This window comes from Phalacrocorax carbo, chromosome 5 (assembly GCF_963921805.1).
Source record: "Phalacrocorax carbo chromosome 5, bPhaCar2.1, whole genome shotgun sequence".
Lineage (NCBI taxonomy): Eukaryota > Metazoa > Chordata > Aves > Suliformes > Phalacrocoracidae > Phalacrocorax > Phalacrocorax carbo.
Window position 1 is genome coordinate 62,449,615 of NC_087517.1, and position 21,033 is coordinate 62,470,647.

Sequence of the window (21,033 nt, forward strand, 5' to 3'; positions counted from 1 at the left end):
CACCCTGCAGACAGGTGAGAGGAAGATTACTCACTCCTATTGCCCTAGTCCTATCATTCCACAGGATGGGAAAGAGCATGGGGACAGCTGGACGTTATTACTGATAGAAAGCAAGAACAGAAGGGATTTCAGAGAGACGTTCCCTCTGAAAGGCTCAGGCTGCCTTTCCTTGTTTGCTAGACGTTTCCAAAGTCAAGAGTGTAAAATACAGCCAGATAGCGACCCTATCTTCTACGGGAAATGATGGATATAGATACCAACACCAATGCACACTTAAAAGTCAACAATATGCAAGCCTGACTCTAAAGAATGAAAAGGACACTGCTTTCATAGCAACAGAGGTGTCTGTAGAGTTCGGACAGCTGCATTTTCATGTAGCCTAAGGCATAGTGCTGCAGGAAGAGCTCTGCAGGCAGTATGACCAACTTGCATTGAAGAAGGAGCAGCTGTGAAGGATCAGTAACAGCAGCACCTCGTATTTAGCAAAGCAAAGCTTTCTGTCAATTCTGAAATAGTTTGGTATCAAAAAATATATTGCACTGTCATTTCAGTCTTTTACATTTCATTTATGACAGCACCTTAAATGCTGTGTTAAGGTCAGGAACCCTGCTACTTCATAAATATCATACCCGATAGCCTGCTTCACAACAGCTTCCAACCCACTAGATTCCGTAAGCACTGTAACCCCACGGCAGAATGAGCACGTTTGGCTGGCAACAGCACCTGCAAATGTGCCTTCCATGGACGCCTGGTCCGTACCAAGCTGGCCATCTGGAGTCACTGACCGCGTGGGGCCACTGCGGCAGCGGGAGCACCGTCCTGCTGGCCAAGCAGCAGTTGCCACAGGCTTGGTATGAACTTCAGCAGCAGCGATGTAGCTGCTGGTATCTGGGCCAGTTAACCTTTTCCTAAGGTTGTAAAAGTGGGACAACGAGAACAAAGAACATTCAGGGTCTGCCTACATTAAAGGTAGATTCTTAAGATCATCCTAAAAGCAAACCTTGAAAGTTAATAAAACGTAAAAATTTAAAAAAGAGCAGCAGCTCAAATGATTCTATCAGAATTTTAGAGCCCTTCCCATGAATTTTCATTGCTTTTACCTTAATCCAGCCTTGACCTAACACGGCAAAAAATGAAAGCCACCAAAAGTCATCTGCTGCAATATATATTTTAATTCAAAGTGAATCTCGACAGTAATACACCATAAATTCTTATTTTGACACTCACCAAAATAGTCACCTGGAAAACCCGCTTTTTGTGACAAAGTACAGAAGGCTTGGTCACATTTAAATCACTGAGAACTAGAAAGAAATACTATCGCAAACTGTAAGAGACATTACATCCATAAAAAATTTTCCCAGTCCTCATATTGTAATATTGCACAGTGCAATTGCTACATGGCGAACTAGTGTAGCATAGAAATCCAAAGCAAAAGAAAGCCACAAGTCTACAAATTGTTAAACAGTAACAGTTCAAACTTATTAATCAAGTCTCTATCACTGGGTATTTCTAGAACAAGTCTTCCTACAGCTTGCAGTGTGATTTAACTTTTACTTAACACAAACCAAGTTAATTAGCAGTAAAAACAGAAAATCTAAAAATTAAAACCAAAAAAGTTAATACAGTAGCATATTTGACCAATAAAACACCCTGAAGTAAAGTTAAAAACTGAACACAAGAAATTCGTATAAAATCTTGCAAATTAAAGTAATATGCAGATATGCAATTCCATAGTCATGCAGTGTTTTATTTAAAAAAGGCATTAAAACAGTAACGTGTAGAAACGCTTCTCAGAGGATGACTTTTTTCCACAGAAAAGGCCCTCACCCTGAAAGCTTTTTTTTCCTGCAGGTGGGCCCCGGACACTTGCAGCAACAAGAGTCCGTTCTCTGAGAGTGTATTGCAGGATTGGGGAGAAGTCACCCGGTACATTGAATTTAAGCTGTGGCAGGATCCCAAATATTTCATTCTTTGAAATGCAGATATTTCTAAAATTACAATACACAGAAAGAGCAGCAGATCTAATTTGGGGCGCATTTACAGCAACTTTTTCCTGCATACGATAGGATACTCTTGTGATATACAGATAATTGTGTCAATTTAACAAGCACGTTAGCCTAAAACCTTAAGCACAGTAAAAGAAAGTACAGTAAGTACATTAGACCAGTGAAGATCCCCATGGCCCCAGAAAAAAAATGCAGTATTTTTTTCTTATCACAATACAAAATTCATTTACTCCGTTTGCATTGGTGATTCTTGGTGTGTCCATTGCCTGCAATGGAGTAAGCACCAAAAAAACGTCGCTTCCCAACACAAGGGAGTGAACAGAAAACTACCTGCTGGACCATATAGCACGAGTTTGAAGTGGTAAGGTGGACATCCAATTTGAGCATTTGCTTGACTCCCTATATTTAGGCTTTCTATATGTGTTGGTAAGATTTCAAATTCATCAGGAAACGCCTAGTTGCTAATGTATACTTTATATACACACACTTGTACAAAATGCATAGAGTTGATTACTAAAAACACTGAAACTTTTGGGAAAAGTTAGGTTGCTTAATTTTCAGTGTGATTAAAAATGTACTGCTGGTATTTTTATCATTTTTAAATGATCTAATACTGTTGTATTTTAGTTATTACTTAAAAAATAAATCGAATGTAGGCACATTTATTTCATTCAGACATTCATTAAATAAAACACTGCTTGTGTTAGTGGAGTAAAGAAAAAGATTACCAGTTATTAGCTTATTGACAGAGTTAAACTCAAACGCTTTGCACTCTAATTCCAGTCAACATTGCAAGGATTGTATTCCAGATTTTGTTTTAAAAAAAAGTTAAGTCAAGCCTGCAAGATGCAGCTTCTTAAGTGTCTACACAATGCCAATATGAAAACATAAAAAAATTAAGTTACATCAATACATCCACTTATATGCAGTGATGAGCCCAAAGTTAATGGAGATAAAATACTGATGCAAATAACACACCCGCAAAAAACATATGCAATCATCTTCCATCATTTACAGTATAGTAGTTACGACACTTCAAACATGAAAACAAAATTTAAAAAAAAAAAAAACAACCACCAAACAAAAAAAAAACCCAAAAACAAAAAAAAAACCAAACCCAAAACCCGGCTTCTATTTCATGTAATTAGACTCGTACAGAAATTAGAAGGCTAAAAAGGAACTAGTTAATCACCTAATTTCACAGCTATCTGAAGTGGCAATCATTATATAGCAGCTTATCTATGATACATTCAAGATAAATGATACAATTTATTACTTGCCCATAAGCTAAAACACAGCCTCAGCTTAATACCTTCTGAAAATCCCATCTCTACACTACAGTATACTTGAGGTCTATGAAAAAGTAGCTACCTTTTATAGGAAATGGATGATTAAGTCTTTGGTGCTGCAAAAGCAACTTCATCTGAACAAAACAAAAAACAAAAACAGACACACGTCCTAAGGAAAAAAATAATGCAAAAAGCATGTAATTTATGTCCCTGACGGAATGTATTAAATAAGCAAACACCCGCAACAGGCTAAAACAAATACTATGATGTAAAAAGGCTAAAATCTCTCCCATGCATAAATGAAAGATTGCACACAAAGAACTCACATCTTTTCAAGCTTCAATAGTAAATATTCCGCTACTAGTTATTAAATACTGCATGGTTCGCTCAAGCTAAGATGAAACCACATCATGGATCAACGAGCACTTGGCTTTTCCTTTCATTAGCTAGTCAGTCATGCCCACCACACCTCTAAACATTTTATTATACCCAATTAGACAAACACTTTTAAAATAAACTACTTAGGTTGTATTGCAGTTCCATTTACCAGTATGAAATACTGTGTTGTGTGTCACTACTCAATAGCTACTGAATCAACTTTTCTTAAGCACTACTAAAGTCTTGTCTTGAAGCTAGATCATTCTGGGGAAGGGGGGAAAAGACAGCAAAATTCAGCTACTACAGCAAAACATGCTGCCTTCTCAATAAGGAAAACACACCCAATACTAAAATCATACCACACAAAACCCAAAATGAGCATTACGCTATCAAAAAAATCAGCAGATCTGAATTTTTAAGTGCTGCAGTCCTCAACATTTATATATAAGTAATAACATTAACAACCTCAAATATTTAAGGCACTATGTGTGGGAACAGTTTACAATGCAGCTGAGATTATTAGGACAACAACATTTAAGAGCAATGTTTAGGCTTTTTTTTTTTTGCCCATGCAAAAGACACATGCAATGTGAAGAACAACAGCTCAACTTTTAGATAAGTGACTCGACATTTAAACACCAAGATACGCAATACAAACAAGTTACTTCTACACTGTACTGCTGACATATGTGCATCTGTTGCTCTAGTTCTGTACAGTTAATGGCTTCCCAAATGTAGATGTGTCTTGCACTAGTTAGAAGGCAATTTTATAAAAAATAGCAGGAGCAAAACCAGATTTCTGCTCCCATAAGTCACCTGTCTAAAGTTACTATATAAGAAGGTAACATGACCAAAGACAAGTTATACCAAATGTGCAAAACACATTAAAAGTGAATTTTTTTTAAAGCTCAGAGTTGTTTAAATTGCACCCAAGTCTACATGATTCAAAAAAATAATTTTCCTGTTGTGCCATGGCTAATATTTAATAAATACCATGTTTCTTCTTAAATCAAACTTCTGTATCATTGAGCTTCCTCAATATACTGTATTTGAGTTCTCACATAAATGGATACTGGCTGAGTTTTGTTGGACTCAGTGGAAATCCTGTGTAAGCAGGTGATGCTGCAATGTACGAATGTGGTGGGAAAATTGGTTTGAACTGAGTCTGATGAATGGTTGGGGAAGGTAAGAGGCGGGGATTTATGCCAACTGGAACTTGGTGTATTATACCACTGGGATGAGATATATTGTATGTTGGATGTTGTAACAAGGGTCTTGAGGTACACGGCGAGGCAAGGAGGTGGGCAACAGGTGCAGCAGTACTAAGGGGTGCCGACGACGGGTACGGAAGAATAGCAGGCTGTCCTCCAAGGTGGGTACTTCCAGAGAGATGCGCGTGCACGGTAGTGTGATTTGGACTTCCTTGCGGAAGGGAGAAAGCATGACCGGCAACACTGGCTGGGATGTAAGCCTGCTGCCTCCGATGAGCATAGTTTCCATTCCATTCCTGTGGCCCAGATCCAAAGTGCTGAACCTATCCACACACAGAAATGGGCAGGTCTTAATATTGCTAAGTTTAAAGAGAGCTTGAAAAATAGAATAATGCACTAAAACTAGTCAACTTAAAATCAAGAGAAATACAGAGACAGGAATAATTAAATGCTTAAAAAAAAAAAGCTGTTTAGATAGTAGCACAGACAGGAAATCTGAAAATAAGAGATGGTAAACAGAACACAAGTTATTTTAATGCTCTTGCACCAAAAAAAAAAAAAAAAGCCATGCTGGGCTGTTTTAACAGAAATACCATGTATCACATGAGCAAGGTGCTTATTCCACTCTACTCAGCACTGGCTTGGCATCAATTGGAAGTGCTGCATTCAGTTTGGGCACCATAATGAGGCACAAAGAGGACAAATAGGAGAGAAATTTTAGAGGAGAGCAGAAAAAATAAACGGATTGAAAATATCTGAGACAACTAGGCAAACAGAAGTCTAGGGCTATGGTCACAGGAAGATGTGGCAATCATTAATGGCTATAAAGAGAAAAGCTACAAATCAATTACTCCCATTAAATGATGCAGACTTCAAACTACATAGGGCATCTACCGAAGAAGGAAGGATCAGCACAAGTTTTTGTAATGAAAACATTCTACACTTTCTGCCAAGAAGCTGAGGAGCTGCAGTCACTGACAAGATTAAAAATTAATACTGTGCTGATCATATTATGGTTTGCTTAGAATTAATTAAGCCAATCCTTCTGCATAATCATGCAGAAGGGGAGATTGTGTCACCTACCCAAATGTTTCTTTCAATCTGAACTATTCAAGTCATTATTGGTAAATCCTCTTATCTCCATATAGCATGCTTGCATCTAGTATTTAACTTCAAATTTAATATTCACAATTACTCTGCAAGACTTACACAAACAGGTACTGCTCTTATATTAAATATACCACCAGATATCTAACCAAAAGCTCAATGCAGCTACAGCTCAAAATTAATTAATTAAAAGGAGCTTAAACTTGATTTCATGTGTCAGCTTCAGACCTGAGCCACAGTAGACACATTTACAGCATTGTTGGGTAATGATAAAAGTAGCTTTTAAATTAACTTTGGGTATCTTCCAACATTGGATTGAGCTACAATCGCAACCTCTTCCTGCCCCAGCTTCAGTACCTGGCAGCAAAGGTAAGAAACAGTTGGGTTTGGTAAGCTCTATCTCATCTCTGATACTCAGCTACAAGCATTTTCATGCATGCTACTAACAGAAGAAGGCTGAAATATAGCCACAATTTTTAACTGCACACTATGAACATTTTAGCATTTGGATGTAGGGAAAAAAAATATGCTAACATATTTTTCATTTTTGTCTCGTGCTTTGATTTTGTGTAGGCATTGATAATTTTCCCAGTATGGCTTTTCTATCATTTTTTAAAATAAAGTCAGCTGCTTTAAAGAAAATGACCAAAAGTTAAAGATACTTATGACTTGCCCAGTAGGTTGAAATCCATTTTCAAGATTTGAACACTTCTGCAATCAAGCTGTGGAAAACCTGCAGTTGCCATTTACAGTGAGCATTCAGCATGTTTGGAACCTCAAGACAGAAAAAATACTCTTAGATGTGAGTAACTACACGTACCTGACTGAAGTTTATATGTTGCTGATGGAATGCTGATGTCAGTTTTTGCTGACGGTTTCCTACAGTAGAAGACTGGTTTATTCTCCCCAGGACAGACCGACCCTTTTTCAGTGGCTGGCACGTAGCATCTTCCAAGACATAAATGAACTATGTTATGTTTTTGTTATCACTGTTTTCTTCCAGCAAAGTTAGACAAAGCTTCATTTGCTTTAGTGTACAGGGAGAAATAATAAAATAATACACTAACTGAAGTCTTAAAAATCAGCACAATTTATTGTGTTTATAAGTGTTTATTACAGATTAGCAGACATATGAATGGCTCAAAATCTTCCTATGTATGGCTGTGAAATAAATATTCAAACTTCTATTGTCTACTGGTGTGAAGAGAAGAAAACTCCTGAACTAACTTACCTGTAGTCACCATCTGTTCATCAAGATGTAGCCTGTTTTCAAGTCTCATTGGTGGTACCACAACCGTGCAAACAGCTGATTTGGTTTCAGGATTAACTGATGCTCTTGCTTCCTTATTTTTATTGGTATTAGCTACAAAGCCATTTTCCACAAATGGGCTATCGTGTCCTGAAGAGTCTGAAGTTGGGGAACCATCCACTGTATCACATCCACTTTCCTGTTCATCATCTGACATGCTATCAAAAAAAATAAAAGTATTGCACTGAAACAAATATTTTTTATAATATAGATGCATTTTAGTAAATTACCACATAAAATTTATGGAAGTGAAACTACTCAAAAGTGTATAGAAATGTTACATTTCAATTACACAAGCACAGACATTCAGAGAGCAGTTCAATATTCACACTTATTCTACCTATAAATTGCAAGGCTCAGAGAAAGGAGGTAACTTCTACATAAAGACTTATATGTGTAACCCAACTTGCACCCACTTTGTAATGTATTTTTTAAATAGTCTTGTACTTATAAACCACCTGAAACTTAGAGTTTTAAGTCAAATAAAAGGTTGAAGAAGATTATTTAATTTCTTCCTGCATCAGAACATAAAGGTTGTTGCACTAGCAAAAGAGAACATACTGATCTAGTTTTCTTCTAGAAATCAGCCACGTTGCGCAGTCTGCAAGAAGCTGTCCCTGGGGCCCATGAGAGTCAGGATGGGATAGAGTGCGCTGAGGAAGCAATCTGCACGGTGGCAGGCAGCTCCCTCTCACCTGCGTATCAACCACCAGCAGCCACACCAGACCTTATCTACTGAAAAATTAGGTGTCTCTGAAGCTGCTCCAGAGCCCACTGCCTGTGTGCATGACTGATAGATTCGTTTTCACAGATTTAGATTAAGGAGACAAACACAACCCTCTATTTACACAGCAACTATTTTGGCACTTGTGGTCTGTGAAATCCCTGCTGGTCAATAGTGCGAACTCATTCATTCAACCACTGCTCTTACCAAAGCAGCTGGAAGGGGAAAGAGGTGGAGAAACCAACTTGTAATAATAGCCTTTACTAACGTTTATGGAAGCTTGTATCAGAAGAAGAAAGGACTAAGAAGATGATAAATGCCAGCTGCCAGAAGCAAGACCACAGTCCAGTCAGTGGAACCATAACAAAATACCTTTCAGGCAGCAAGCAGTAAACAACCTGGGAAAGGAAACTGATTTACAGTGAGGTATATTGCCAGAAAAGATATTAACCTCATTTACGTATTATTTATTACACAAGCAAAAGGTACATCACAGACCCATCACTAACAAAAGCAACAAAAGGAAATTTAACTAGTCCTCAACTGGCACTGTGGCAGGTATGGATTATATAGATAGCAAGAGACATCCGTAATTTAACGGAGCTAAAATGAATGGTATGAGGTAATGAATAAGTAAGTGTAGATGCTAACAAAGTTCCTGGTTAGAGAGATAGGCATGAGAATTAAGAATTTCTATAAACTAAAAAAGCATGAAACCCCCAGTTTATATTAAAAATTGGTGGAATATATGCTTAACTTCAAACATGCAGGTAACAGCACGGATTTCGCTAACCCCTAAACATATGGCCAAGACCTTTGGTGATTTTATAGCTAATGTAACATGTCCTTACAGCGGGTGATTAGATTAAGACGATATAAATACAAACATTTTAAATTCTTAATATTTTGTGAGAAGTACTTTGACACTATGAGGGCCAGCACAAAGACTTGAAGTCTTAGTCAACAGAGCAAGGGAATTCTGAATAGTTTTTTTAAGTAACAAATAGTCATACTGTGACAACTACTGAGCAATTAATTATATTTCCATATTCTCAACTTTTTATTCAAGTTACTAATTATATGACTTAATATAAGCCGAATGCTAATGAAACCAGAACCTGACGCACTCCTCTGCTATTGACACAAAGTTGAATTACAGAGGTGAAGTGAATTACAGGTCAGTTCCTTGCAATTAAAATAAAACACTGTAAAATCAAGCAAGTCTTTATAAAGACTTGTCAGAAGTTTTGAATGTTTTGTTATTAAAGGATATTGTAAGCAGGACTGACAATGTTAACTATCAACTGGTAAGACTGCTTGACGCCTCCCGATATGCAACATGCCTTGTTACCTAAATCTTTACTAAAATTTAACCATATTAATGGAAATTCTTCAATGCTTCTCGGTATTCTCTTGTTTCACAGTCAGAAATGACAAATGCTTGACAATAAGACCAAGGAGAATTACCTGGTTTAGCCCACCTATATAACTCCAGTAAATTTTTTATTTTTTTTTTAAATATCTCCAGAGTCCCAGAAACGGCAGAAATTTATCTGGGATTATCTTCTACATCAAGTCACCCTAAAAAAATGAAAAATCTATCCATGTGCTCCATTACTATACTTCTGTTGTTGGATCTAGCAGGTGTGTCCACAGAGTGAGTTGGATCAGTTTAATTACCTAACAGAAAACTAACCCATCCAAAACCCCACGTGACTGGATTAAGCATAACACAAAGCTGCATCCTGAGTAAGCTTAACACCTTTCTCCAGTCCTAACACTCACCAGACCATACACGTCACCTCCTCAGAATACACCTTCCCAGCCCTGGTCAGCGCAGAGAATAACGACCCACTACATTTTTCAGTGTATTCAGTGTCGAGTACTGCAGAGGTTTGTTCACTGAATCCAAAGATTCTGGGCCTTACAGAATACCAAACGGATGTCGAAGCTGTTCATGCACAAGCCTTTCTTTATACCCCTCCCCTCTGCTATCTTGTTGTGTTTATATAAACAAAATCATTGATACATATAAATTATCCATTAAAAGCATCATTAAGTCAGGCTGCCCAAAATTTAAAACAAATAAAACTGCCTGTACAGGCTAGCAGTTCCATTTCCTTGACAATACATGCTATGATAGAATTTTTAATTACTTTAAACAAACTTTTTTTCCTTAAGACTCCAATCTTATTCATTTTGGACAATGAAACTGCTCCAAGTTTGAACCACTCTTTTCTACCTAGAAAGCTATTCTACAGAAAATAGGAAGCGAACTGTAGAATAAAAATAAAAAGAATTGGTCATGCTTATGGCAGCCGCAGGTTGCTTGAAAAAACCGGATTGTATCCCTAGGTCACAGAATTTCTCTGGGATATTGGGTAAATCATATTAAATCAAACTTTTCACCAATACCAGCAACTGTACATCCCAAATGTTTCTTGGTCCAAACACTCAAATCACAGAATCTGATTTGTAGAAATGCCACAAGTAACTACAATTAAAATTTCAACATATCAGCACCAGAAGGGCAGGGGCTGAAATAAGAGGAAAAGCCATCTGCAGGTGCCCCAGCCAGAGCATCCCAAGTCAGTGGGAACTTCTGGCTGTGTCACAATTCCGTGTTCCATGAGTGTCATGCAGATAGGTGCTTTAACGTCAAGTTCTCAAGTACTGTAGAAAAAAAATGCCATAAAATAGTTCAGATTTACATTGAATGTTTTTTAAGAGTGAATTTTGAATAATGTGTAAAAATGAAGGCTTAAGCTAGACATACAGCAGTGAAGGTAATATTTAAAAGCTGCTCTTATGAACAGTGTTCACACAAGTGAGGCTTATGTTTGGTAGCAGAAAAAAGGCATCAATTTCATTAAAGATTACAATACGAGATTGACAATAGGAGAACAAGAGGGTGCAAGAATTAAAGGTGTTCTGGTAACTTCAAATCTCTCACACCCTACTTTGGCTTTCAGATTTTTTTAGAACATATTTCTGTTCTAAAGGAAGTTGCATGCATCATGCTTATATTTTCTGTGTAAACATCATTCATTCAGTATTCTGAAAACTTCCAGTGTAGCAAGACGGATCTGTTAGGAATGATAAAAGAACAGTCTATGCTGTGCAACTGTAGGCCAATGAATTAATTTTTAAATATATCACTTAGCCTCACCAGATGGCAACATAACAAAAGTTTTGCATTTATTATAAACGGAGTCTGCCATACACTAGGATCTCTCTTCTGCTGAAAGGAGCACAGCTTTTTACCTGTTGGACCTCTTGCAAGGAGATGGACTAGACTGTCCTGAGGAGCTGGTGCTCAGGGTGCTATCCGGACTGCTGAGAGAACACACGCGGTCAATGTTCAGGGTGTTCTGGCAGGCTTCACAGTCAAGGCTACCTTTACACCTACCACACAAAAAGAAAGTGAGCAAACACACCATCTCTCATTCGTTCTTTCTCTACACCACTGACTTTGGTGTAATTACGAAATGAAAAGGGGTCAAATATTAGAAAAGGCCCCTTAAATGTAAATTCATATGCAGTTCGTTTCTTTTACATGCAAACAGATTTTTAAACTTTTTCAGAGTTCTTTTGGAAATTCTAGACTAAACATACATCTTTTGAAACCTACTCAATGGACACATTTTTTACAGAATCAACACTAGAACAAGTAGATAAAAGATTTTACTACAACAGTTCAGAGTCCTGAAACATTTGACAAAGTTTAGATTTAAAATACAAGTTCCTCAGGTTCAGAATCATTACAAGTACACAAGTCAAACAAACATTAAACTTTTAAGCCCTCATTTAAAATGATACATGCTGCTTTGATAGCTCTGTGAAAGAAAACTCCTTTGGTGGACCACGCTTAGCATCTGCTTTTATACCCAAATGCACACCTTTTCATATTGTTAGAGAAGCATTTTTTACCCATATGTATGTAATATTATCGACTGAATGCTACTGCTAGAATGATAACATTGATTATACAAAGCCAGAAGACTGATCTTCAACAATTAAGTACGGTATGACAGTATTAAGCCAAAAAAAGGAGAAGGAGTATGCTGGACCTGAAAGTATTCTGTTTTGACCAAATCTATTACAAAAGAATAATAAATTATTTGTTTCCTGCTACAAATGCGTAACGTGCTTAGATTAATAAGGTGGACTTTTGAAAGTATTTTTCACTTTCAAATAATATACTCTTACAGAGCTAACGTCTTATTTAAATATAGCTGTTTTAGTGTAGATACAGTGTTTAATGATTCTGAGTTAGAAAGAGACAAACAATGCACTTTTAAGCAAATTTCACTAACACCTTAATCAAAATAAACATCGATCTTACTCTCTCAGTGAATGCGTTCGTTGTATGTCATCTTCATCTGTGTCACTGCTGATGGTGATCACGCTGACTGCTGGGCTGGGGGAACCGGCAATGAAGATAGCCTGGCGCTGTTTGGTTGAAAGAGATGAATCAGGGTCCAGCCTGACGGATGCTTCACAACAGTTACTTTCCTGTCCTTCTGAGTTATGATTGTCCTGTGCTTCTATACAGCTTATTCTCTTTACAGCCTTCAGGTTAAGTATCTTTGGAGATATAAAGGCTGAATTTTGGATATTGGTATTTTGTAACACATTGCTCCTGCGAAGAAAACACACCATTTGACATTTAGTGAATGTCTACCAACAGACCTGAAAACTGTAGTACTTTCAACAAAAACAAAGAAAGCAAAGCAGGCTAAACCATCAATTTTCTAAACTCATACAAAGAAAAACATAAAACAGGAAACACAGTCATAAATATTTGGCATGTATGATTTCAGCCATTAATAAAAAAAATCTAGAAACATGCTAATAAGAAGCTACGTTGCCACATCCAAACTATGTAATACCTAAGACTGAAATTTGCAACATTGAAAATCCCATTTTCTTATAAACAAAAAATAAGGAACTAAAATTCCATTTGGGTGAAAAACAAGCAGACAAAACCTGGCCAGATTTCCTGCAAAGATTCTTCCTGAAAACAAAAGCTGGTAGCCTCTGGATGAAATCCTTGCTTAAAAAAAGACTGCGAAAATTGCCCTCTGTAACCCATGTTTTCCCCTTTACAGAGCATCCCACACATTTGCAGATGCTTTTGTATGGCAGTGGGACATATTTTCTTCAGCAAGCAGCTTAAGTATTTTTGGCCACCAGTGAAAGACAAGACTACTCTTAAGACAATTGTAAGGCATACTGCAACCTGGTTATATAGTACCTCAGTATCTCTTTATCTTTAGTTGTCTAAAGCTGATATATCCTCATGCACATAAGCTTAGGAATATCTCCTTAGAGCTACCTCAATATATTCTTCTACCTTCCCAAAGGCTATAAAGACAACTTCGCTATCATGACAGGCACATGCTAATCAAGAGGAACGAAAACCTCTTACTATTGCAAGTATTTTTCCATCTTGTCTGTATTAGCAAAATAACACTGAAAACTTAAGGCAGAAAGAATAAATTTTCCCAGAAGACTGTTTAAGTACATTGTTGCTAACAAACATGCCACTTTTACAGGCTATTCCTCTGCCCACTGAACAGCAACTAGAGATATGCTAGCTCTGAATGTTAGAAAAATTCTACCAACCTGTTCTGACACAGTTTGTTCCTCTTGGTAGCTGCAGGCTGAGGCCAGACAACATGTGCAATGCCCACACTAATTGGCTGAGGGGCAGACAAGGTTATCTGATGTGTTAAAAGAGGCTGTGGTATCACTGAATTGTAATGGGTGCCCTGGGTAATCATCTTCCTGAGGAAAAATAAAGGAAGTTTTTAATTGCAAGTCATTTGCATCGCACCTATAGATCTTGTTAAACCAAAGTCATTAAGGTATTGCACAAAAATAGGTCGGCTTACCCCCAATCTCCAAGCCTCTGTGGGCCAGCCACAGGATCAGAGCCCAAAGATGTAGCAGGAGCTGCCACTGGCGCCACTTGTTGCCATGCAGGAACCAGTATTTGCTGGGTCTGATTTGACCATGTCTGTTGTGAAACAGAGAAGATTTCACAATGTAAAGAACGACAGAATTTATATTAGCTGTTTGTAGTTCAGCACAAAACAGAAGGGAGACTGCAACAGAACTCTACAGGACAAGAATATTTACCAATAGCAAAACAAGTAAGATTTTTACTTTAAAGTAAGCTAACCTGAGAAAGGATTCCTGCTCGAATCTGTAGTGGCTGAATTGCATGGGCTTGGGTCACCAATGGAACTGCATTATCCACCCTCAGGGAGAAACTGGTGGGTTTACTATGGTTTGTAGGAATTCCTGTCAGGGAGAAAAACACATACCCAAGGTTTAAGCAAGACATTGGTCTTGCACATATTTTCTGAGCAGAATGCAAACATAAAGGATAATTTTATATTTTACTAATTTTTTTCTTGATGTGTTTATGATCCAATTCCATAATTTAGACTTTCAAACCAAATAAATCAACACCTAAAAGATTTTTGTGCCATTATGTATCTGCACAAATATTTTATGCTGTAATTTCCAGAAAGAACTGCCAATAGCTACTGTTTGGAAACAGGCTACTAGAAAGCTGAATGACGTTGGCAGAAAGTTCTGCCAAGTTAAGCGTTTTACTCTTTATCACAAATTACATTAAAAGTATTTGAAAGGAAGCAGATAAAAATAAGCAGAGCTGACTTTCAAAGCTTCTCACAGCAGACTCCTGCACATGTCATGCTCTGTATTTCCAGCTAGCTGAAACACATTCCTTTTAGCTCTTATAGCTGACAACTCCACACGTATAATGCCCCTATTTTAGTTACCAACTCTTTTGTGGGAAACAATGTAAAATTTTCTGTGTATTCCATCAAATATTTGCCATAGAATCCATAATTCTATTCCTAGCTTTATCAAAATAATGCAAACTGTAGCACCATTGGAATATTACCAAAAGAGCAAAATAGGAAAAACATGCATCTCATGCTCTGTATAAATTTCATTATTGTCACAGGAAACTAACAGATGTATAGCAACACCACAATGTTCACTGCTGATAATAATTTTTGATATAATAATGTTAAACGAAAATGAAAATGGATTTTTTTTTTCAACAGATATTGCACCAGAACTCCTATGCTAGAAGAAAATACCAGCTAGGCAAAGATATTAATTTCATCCTCTAATTTGTGTCTTGCGTGTTAGTCAAAGACTAAGCAATTGGTGTTCAGATGTAACTACCAAAGAACTACTAAACTAAAGATTAAAAGTCAGAGGTTTTTTTAATCTTTAGCATAAAGGATGAAAGAAAATCTTCATCTGACGTAATGCTCTCATGTCATAACACAATATTAACTTACAACCATGCGGTCCAAAGCTTTTAATTTCGAAATGCTGTTGACTAATTTTTTCCACACAGCCATCTAGAACACCAAAATCTTAACCCTGACAGAAGTAGCGAACTTTAGCACTTCAGATATTTGACAGAGCAGCCAAGCAGGGAAACCTTGAAGTGGTGCCAGATACCATTAATATCCCTTTCCCTCCATGCCAGCAACTCGTCACCTATGTGATGAAAACAATATATTCCCTTCATTCAAGCTGTAGCAGAATTTGTATTTGGAAATGTATCATCATACCAAGAATACAGTATACAGATCACAGATAAAGTATTTGCTTGTATTGTTTCCTTTTCTATAATCTCTTCATTCATCTGGGTGTAATAAAAACCATAGGGTTTTTTAATTCTGCAATATGTCATTGTGTAAAGCATACATACCATTTAAATAAGAAACTGCTTAGCCATACCAAGTGCTCAGAAGGAAATCTGTATGAAGCTATACATTTAGCTCATACAGCCTCTGACACTCTGTAAAGTAAATACTTGGAGCTTTAATGAGTTTCTGCAACTCAAGATAGATGCAACAGCCACAAATAGCATTACTGATAAAGTCTGCCATATCGGTCTTTATCTAAAGAGAGAAAGACTTCCCAGGCTCTAAGTTTGGGTTAAACGTGTTTGGGGTTTTTTGTTTTCCACAGTGAATCTAGTGTGATTTCTAGAACTTTACACTGCAGAGGGAGAACTAATGAGTTTGAAAGTCACTCTTAAAAAAATCTACTGGCTATAAACTCCATCATTTCAAGATCTGATCTCAACATCAAGCTGAGCCATCTCCAAGTCAGAAAAATTGCATCTGTCTTGGAAATTAAGACTATCATCAAGCTAACTTAACAAGCAAGCAAAATAAACTACCTTCCCTCTCCATAAATGACTATTACCAGCATAAGAAAGGCTGTTTCTCATCAGCCCCTCTCTGATCAGCCCATTATAAACAGAAAAAACAAGTATTGCTTGGTATGTTCTGTGACCTACATAAGGTTTTAAAGACTTCTCAAAAAAATAAGACCTACATTTGCATGATGCAAATGCATTTGTTAGGGAAACAGATCAACTGCATTACCACGTGTCCTTCTAGAGATGCATATGCTTATTTGGTCATTTTTTACACTGCGGAAATATTTCTGTGCTAGCATTTCCACCTCACAGTCTCCCAAATGTTTCTGATAATTGAACCCTCAGCCAACCATTTCTTTCCATAAATACAAGACTGTATGCTTAAAACAATCTTACCCTTTGTAATATAGGGGAGTTCGGCCAAGCTGCCCTTTCCTCCTCACAGCACAATGCAATCAGCATTCTCAAAGATTTAGTTATGTGTTTTTCAGCCATCAGAAAACTGCAGCAGTTCTATCTAGCACTATGACCATAGGACAGTAAATGTGACACTGCTTACACAGGGCAGCTACATCCTTAACTGAAGCCCCAACTTCCCAGATGCTTTCTTAAACTTTCACTTGGAAGACCAATAAAAAAAAAAAACCAAAACCAAAGTAACTTTGTTATCCAGACATTTTTATCACAAGAACTGTTGTATTTTCTTAACCTTATCCCTAGGATACCCTAGGGATGTAGACTGGGGGGGGGGGGGAGGGGGGGGAAGGAAAAAAACACAGAACCACACCCCAACAAGACAAAAGTACACCGAGCAAACAATAAACCCAAGCAAACCACCACAACCGAATCAACAAACAAAAAACCCCAACACACACAATCACCAAAAAGAAACAAAAAAAACCCCACCAGAACACCCACAACGCTGATATTCCCATCTTTTTTGTTCCCTCTCAGATTTTATTTCAGATTCCCCTCCCTTCTTCCTTCAGCTTCTACACTGTCCCGCTGTTTTATCCAAGATATATGTGTGTGTATGTACATATGTATGCGTGTGTGTCTGGTATAAGAAGATGGGTCCTGGATATTCTGTTGATGCTGATTTGCTATTTCTTTCAGAAAAGTTCAATGTATCTGGATCTGACTCACATGCTAATTTTTTAATGACATAATTAAGTTCTTTTAAATATATAGTTTAAGTGGATATAATGGAAAACACAAACACTGCTAACAGATAGCAATGCTCATATTTCAGGAACTGTAACAATTACAGTTAAACATACCTTGAATAGTTGGAGGACATATAATCAATGCCTGTTGGAAAACATCACTGCAACCAAACTGAGCAGCTCCTGCCTGCAGTGGTATCCCTTGGTGCAAAACTGAATGGGCAGATGCAGTTAATGCCTACGGGAACAGATTCAGTACAAGCAACGTTATAACTGTGAATCTAAATCTCTCACACACTTGTCCTACCAGCTTATATAGTAAACAACTAAAACAACTTATAAAAATTAAAATGTCAAATCCATTTCACAGGAAGCAATCCTGTTTGGCCACCGGAGGGCACTATAACAACAGCACTGCTTCGCTATGGCAATGCCAGCGTGTGACTTAATTTTGAAACATACTGAATTCTAAACGGTTTGTTTGTTTAAGAAAACATTAGGAAAAAATGAGAGTAAAAGAAGATTTTGTCACTAGACGTACTTTTTCAATCATGAAATTAATTAGAGAAACTGCATTAATGGAATTTTATAATAAAAAGGAAAAAAAAACAGGTTTTACCTGACTTCTTACTGGACCGATTTTGGTAAAGCTTGCAGTCAGATTAGCTGCACTGCCTGAGGCAACTGGTCTCACAAGTGATGTTTTATTGCGATTACTTAAGTCATACAAATTTGATCTGGACTTGCAAACATCCATGATATGAAAACAGGACTTCACTCTGTCAAAACCAGAAAATAGATTGCTTTAATGAGAAATTCATGTTGTTGATAAATATACAAAACGATTTCCCAGAACAAGGGGAAAAAAAAAAAAACAAACAAAAGTTCAAAGGCCACAGTTCCCAGTTTCACAGAACGGTATCACACACAGAAGTAGAAAAAAGAAATACTGCTATTACTAAGTTTCTGTCAAGCCTTTGTAACACATATTTGAAAAATCAAGAAAAATACTGCTATTTCCTGCTCCTCGTATCTAACACCGTTTTCTAACAACTGTATACAAACAGGAAGGACAGTAAACTGCATGGGTGGAAAGCTCGCTCTTTCAGTGAAATGCTTGCACTTTAGGAATTCCACAGCGAAATACAAAATTCCATAACTGCAAGAAAACTTCCTATATATTACGTATTAACCAATGCGTAAAAGATGGTAACTGAGATGTTCACCTCGAGAGGAAATGCCTACTCTAGCTCTCAGTGACTGACAAGAACTAAGGCTCTTCATACTTCCAAAAATCAAGTCCAATTTTCTGCACTGCTGGAATTTTGTCAGCCTGGCATGTAAATGATAACTTAGAAATCTACTGCTCTAAATGTAACTTTTCAGAAAAAAACATAGTTATTCAAAGAGTTTCCTTGACCAAGAAGTGTCTAATATTGCAAGGACTTGAAAGAATTCTCTAAGACGTTACCAAAAAAAAGAAAGATTTTTCTCTCCAATAGCAGATGAAACAACACTATGATACACAGAAATCACTACAATGGAGATTTAAAGTAATAATTTTTGTGTGTTACATACTGGTTGCTATGAGGAAAATCAAGGAGGTGCTTCATGGTAACAAAAGAATGGTTCAGGGTCTCAGCTGGAGTGATTCTTAAATCAGCGTCGATCAGCAACATTTTCTTCAACAGACTGACAAATTCCCTCCTATCTGCCTTCTCTGCCAACAGGTCACTTCCTTCCAAATCCATCACCATGTTCACCTGGCATTGAACAGAACAGTCAGATAGAAGACACACATATTGGTTTACCTCTTTCTGTTATTGCTTTCTGCTATAAAATACTAATGTTCAATGATTTTATCATGTGGGGCAGGGTGAATTTGCTAGCTTATCCCAGTAGGATTGGCTTGGAATTGGTGCCTTTTTTTCTGCACATACACTCTTGCACCCTCCCCAGCTAAAAACCCCCAAAGGCTTTATTCCAGTCTGGGACTTGGAATTTAAAAAGTAAGATTTGGGATAGTAGTTTTCAAAAAAGAATTTCAAACATGTATTAATGCCAATCTTGCAAGAAGATTTGATTCTCTTTTCAGGATATGGAAGAGAATGAAAAATTTCCTTTTGTTATTGACCAGAGAGTTATAAAGCTGAAGAAAAGTGCAGAAACAGTTAAGAATAATAAGTTTTAAGAATAGGAAAAAAAACTTTATTGAGAATTATATTCTTAAGGTAGCAGAATTACGTTGAAAACTATACAGTTAAGATAGCAGGATCCATATGGATTCTTTTTTTTACCCAGAATGGCAGATAAGGTAGAAGAGAAAGTATACATTATGCATAAAATTAAAGGGTTCCCCCCACCACATGGACAAGTACCACTGTTTAACACAAGGAATGACAAAGGAAAATCTTTATATAAAGCCCAAAGGACTGACATAGCTGGACATTTTCCTCAGAAAAACACATACACAGAATAACGGATATAACTGATATACAATTAATAATACTCCAAAAGGTGTTTATTTCAAACTACTAAAATGTTTTAAAATCACACATTCCTTTCGCAAAGGAAGAATGCTTTAATACTCACATGCACTATATCATCCAAACTGTTGAAAATATACTTTCTGGCCTCTTTAGACTTCATACCTGTCTCTGCCTCGTGCTCTTCCAATGTCTCAAAAAAGAAAAGGAAAGCTGAGTTTAGAAGTTGACAGTAAAGGACACTTACAGCTACAAATTAACTTTACATATTTACTGGCCTTATAAACCTGTCTTTTAAAAAAATAATTGAATACTTCAACGGTACGTTTGTATGTTGCTTTGCTGACTACTTTCATTTTCTAAATCAAAATACAAAAACTATGGAATTTCACATCTGAGTGATCACAGTACTGGATTACAATAGATGGTTTGTAAATCACACTGGAAGTGCTGAAAGCCTAGCAAAACATTGCTTAATGAAACTCTCTCACGTGCTTATGTTTTTATATACCACAGGTTTTCTATTATTTTTATTTTACACATTTCCTCAAACTCGGACTTTTAAGTCCAAACAGCAGTAACATCATATCACTGTAAAAAAAAATAAAACAAAAACAAGGCAGGCTCTGTTAAATTTCTCTTTGCTTTCTCTTTTCTTTTGTTATTTTTATACTTTTATTCTTTTGCATACACAACAGTTGGTGTAAGTATTTTAAATACTGAAGTATGAAACAAACAATTAAATCCCAGAGAATTAATGCGATCACCTATCAGTGATTTATGAGCTGGAATACCACTTTCTGTTACAATTTTCCTCCTTCAACACAGACAGCACCAGGAGGCAGGTTTTAAGAGTCCATGTTGCAGGAGGCAAGGCAGCACTGCAGGGAAAAATTTTTTTTAACATTCAGATTACAGAAAAGTTTCCAAAATTAACTTTGACAAAAACTGTGAGTAATGACCAACGGCCTGTACCGAAACTCCTTTCTTCCCCCAAAACAGCATTTAGTCTGCGGTGAGAGATTTAACCTCTAAAGGGCAACAGCTCTGAAATGGGGACGGCTGTTTGTATCAAGTACTCATTTAGGTTCTTCGATACGGAGAAGCCAGATGTAAACTGCCACCTAATG

At 37.0% G+C, this 21,033-nt stretch overlaps 1 protein-coding gene across 2 annotated transcripts in view; it reads right to left on the reverse strand.

Moving 5' to 3' along the window:
• Positions 1 to 1,152: 1,152 nt before the first annotated feature.
• Positions 1,153 to 21,033, reverse strand: part of HIPK3 (homeodomain interacting protein kinase 3) — a 78,553-nt gene continuing 58,672 nt past the window's right edge. For both annotated transcript variants that reach the window (XM_064452792.1, XM_064452793.1), the window contains exons 5-16: positions 20,010 to 20,096; positions 18,996 to 19,180; positions 18,037 to 18,196; positions 17,532 to 17,655; positions 14,212 to 14,333; positions 13,922 to 14,046; positions 13,653 to 13,814; positions 12,370 to 12,666; positions 11,289 to 11,429; positions 7,223 to 7,458; positions 6,812 to 6,939; positions 1,153 to 5,207 (exon numbers count right to left, since the gene is read on the reverse strand). In XM_064452792.1, coding sequence (XP_064308862.1) covers positions 4,731 to 5,207; positions 6,812 to 6,939; positions 7,223 to 7,458; positions 11,289 to 11,429; positions 12,370 to 12,666; positions 13,653 to 13,814; positions 13,922 to 14,046; positions 14,212 to 14,333; positions 17,532 to 17,655; positions 18,037 to 18,196; positions 18,996 to 19,180; positions 20,010 to 20,096 — 2,244 coding nt within the window. In that variant the 3' untranslated portion in view covers positions 1,153 to 4,730. The remainder of the gene's footprint in view (positions 5,208 to 6,811; positions 6,940 to 7,222; positions 7,459 to 11,288; positions 11,430 to 12,369; positions 12,667 to 13,652; positions 13,815 to 13,921; positions 14,047 to 14,211; positions 14,334 to 17,531; positions 17,656 to 18,036; positions 18,197 to 18,995; positions 19,181 to 20,009; positions 20,097 to 21,033) is intronic.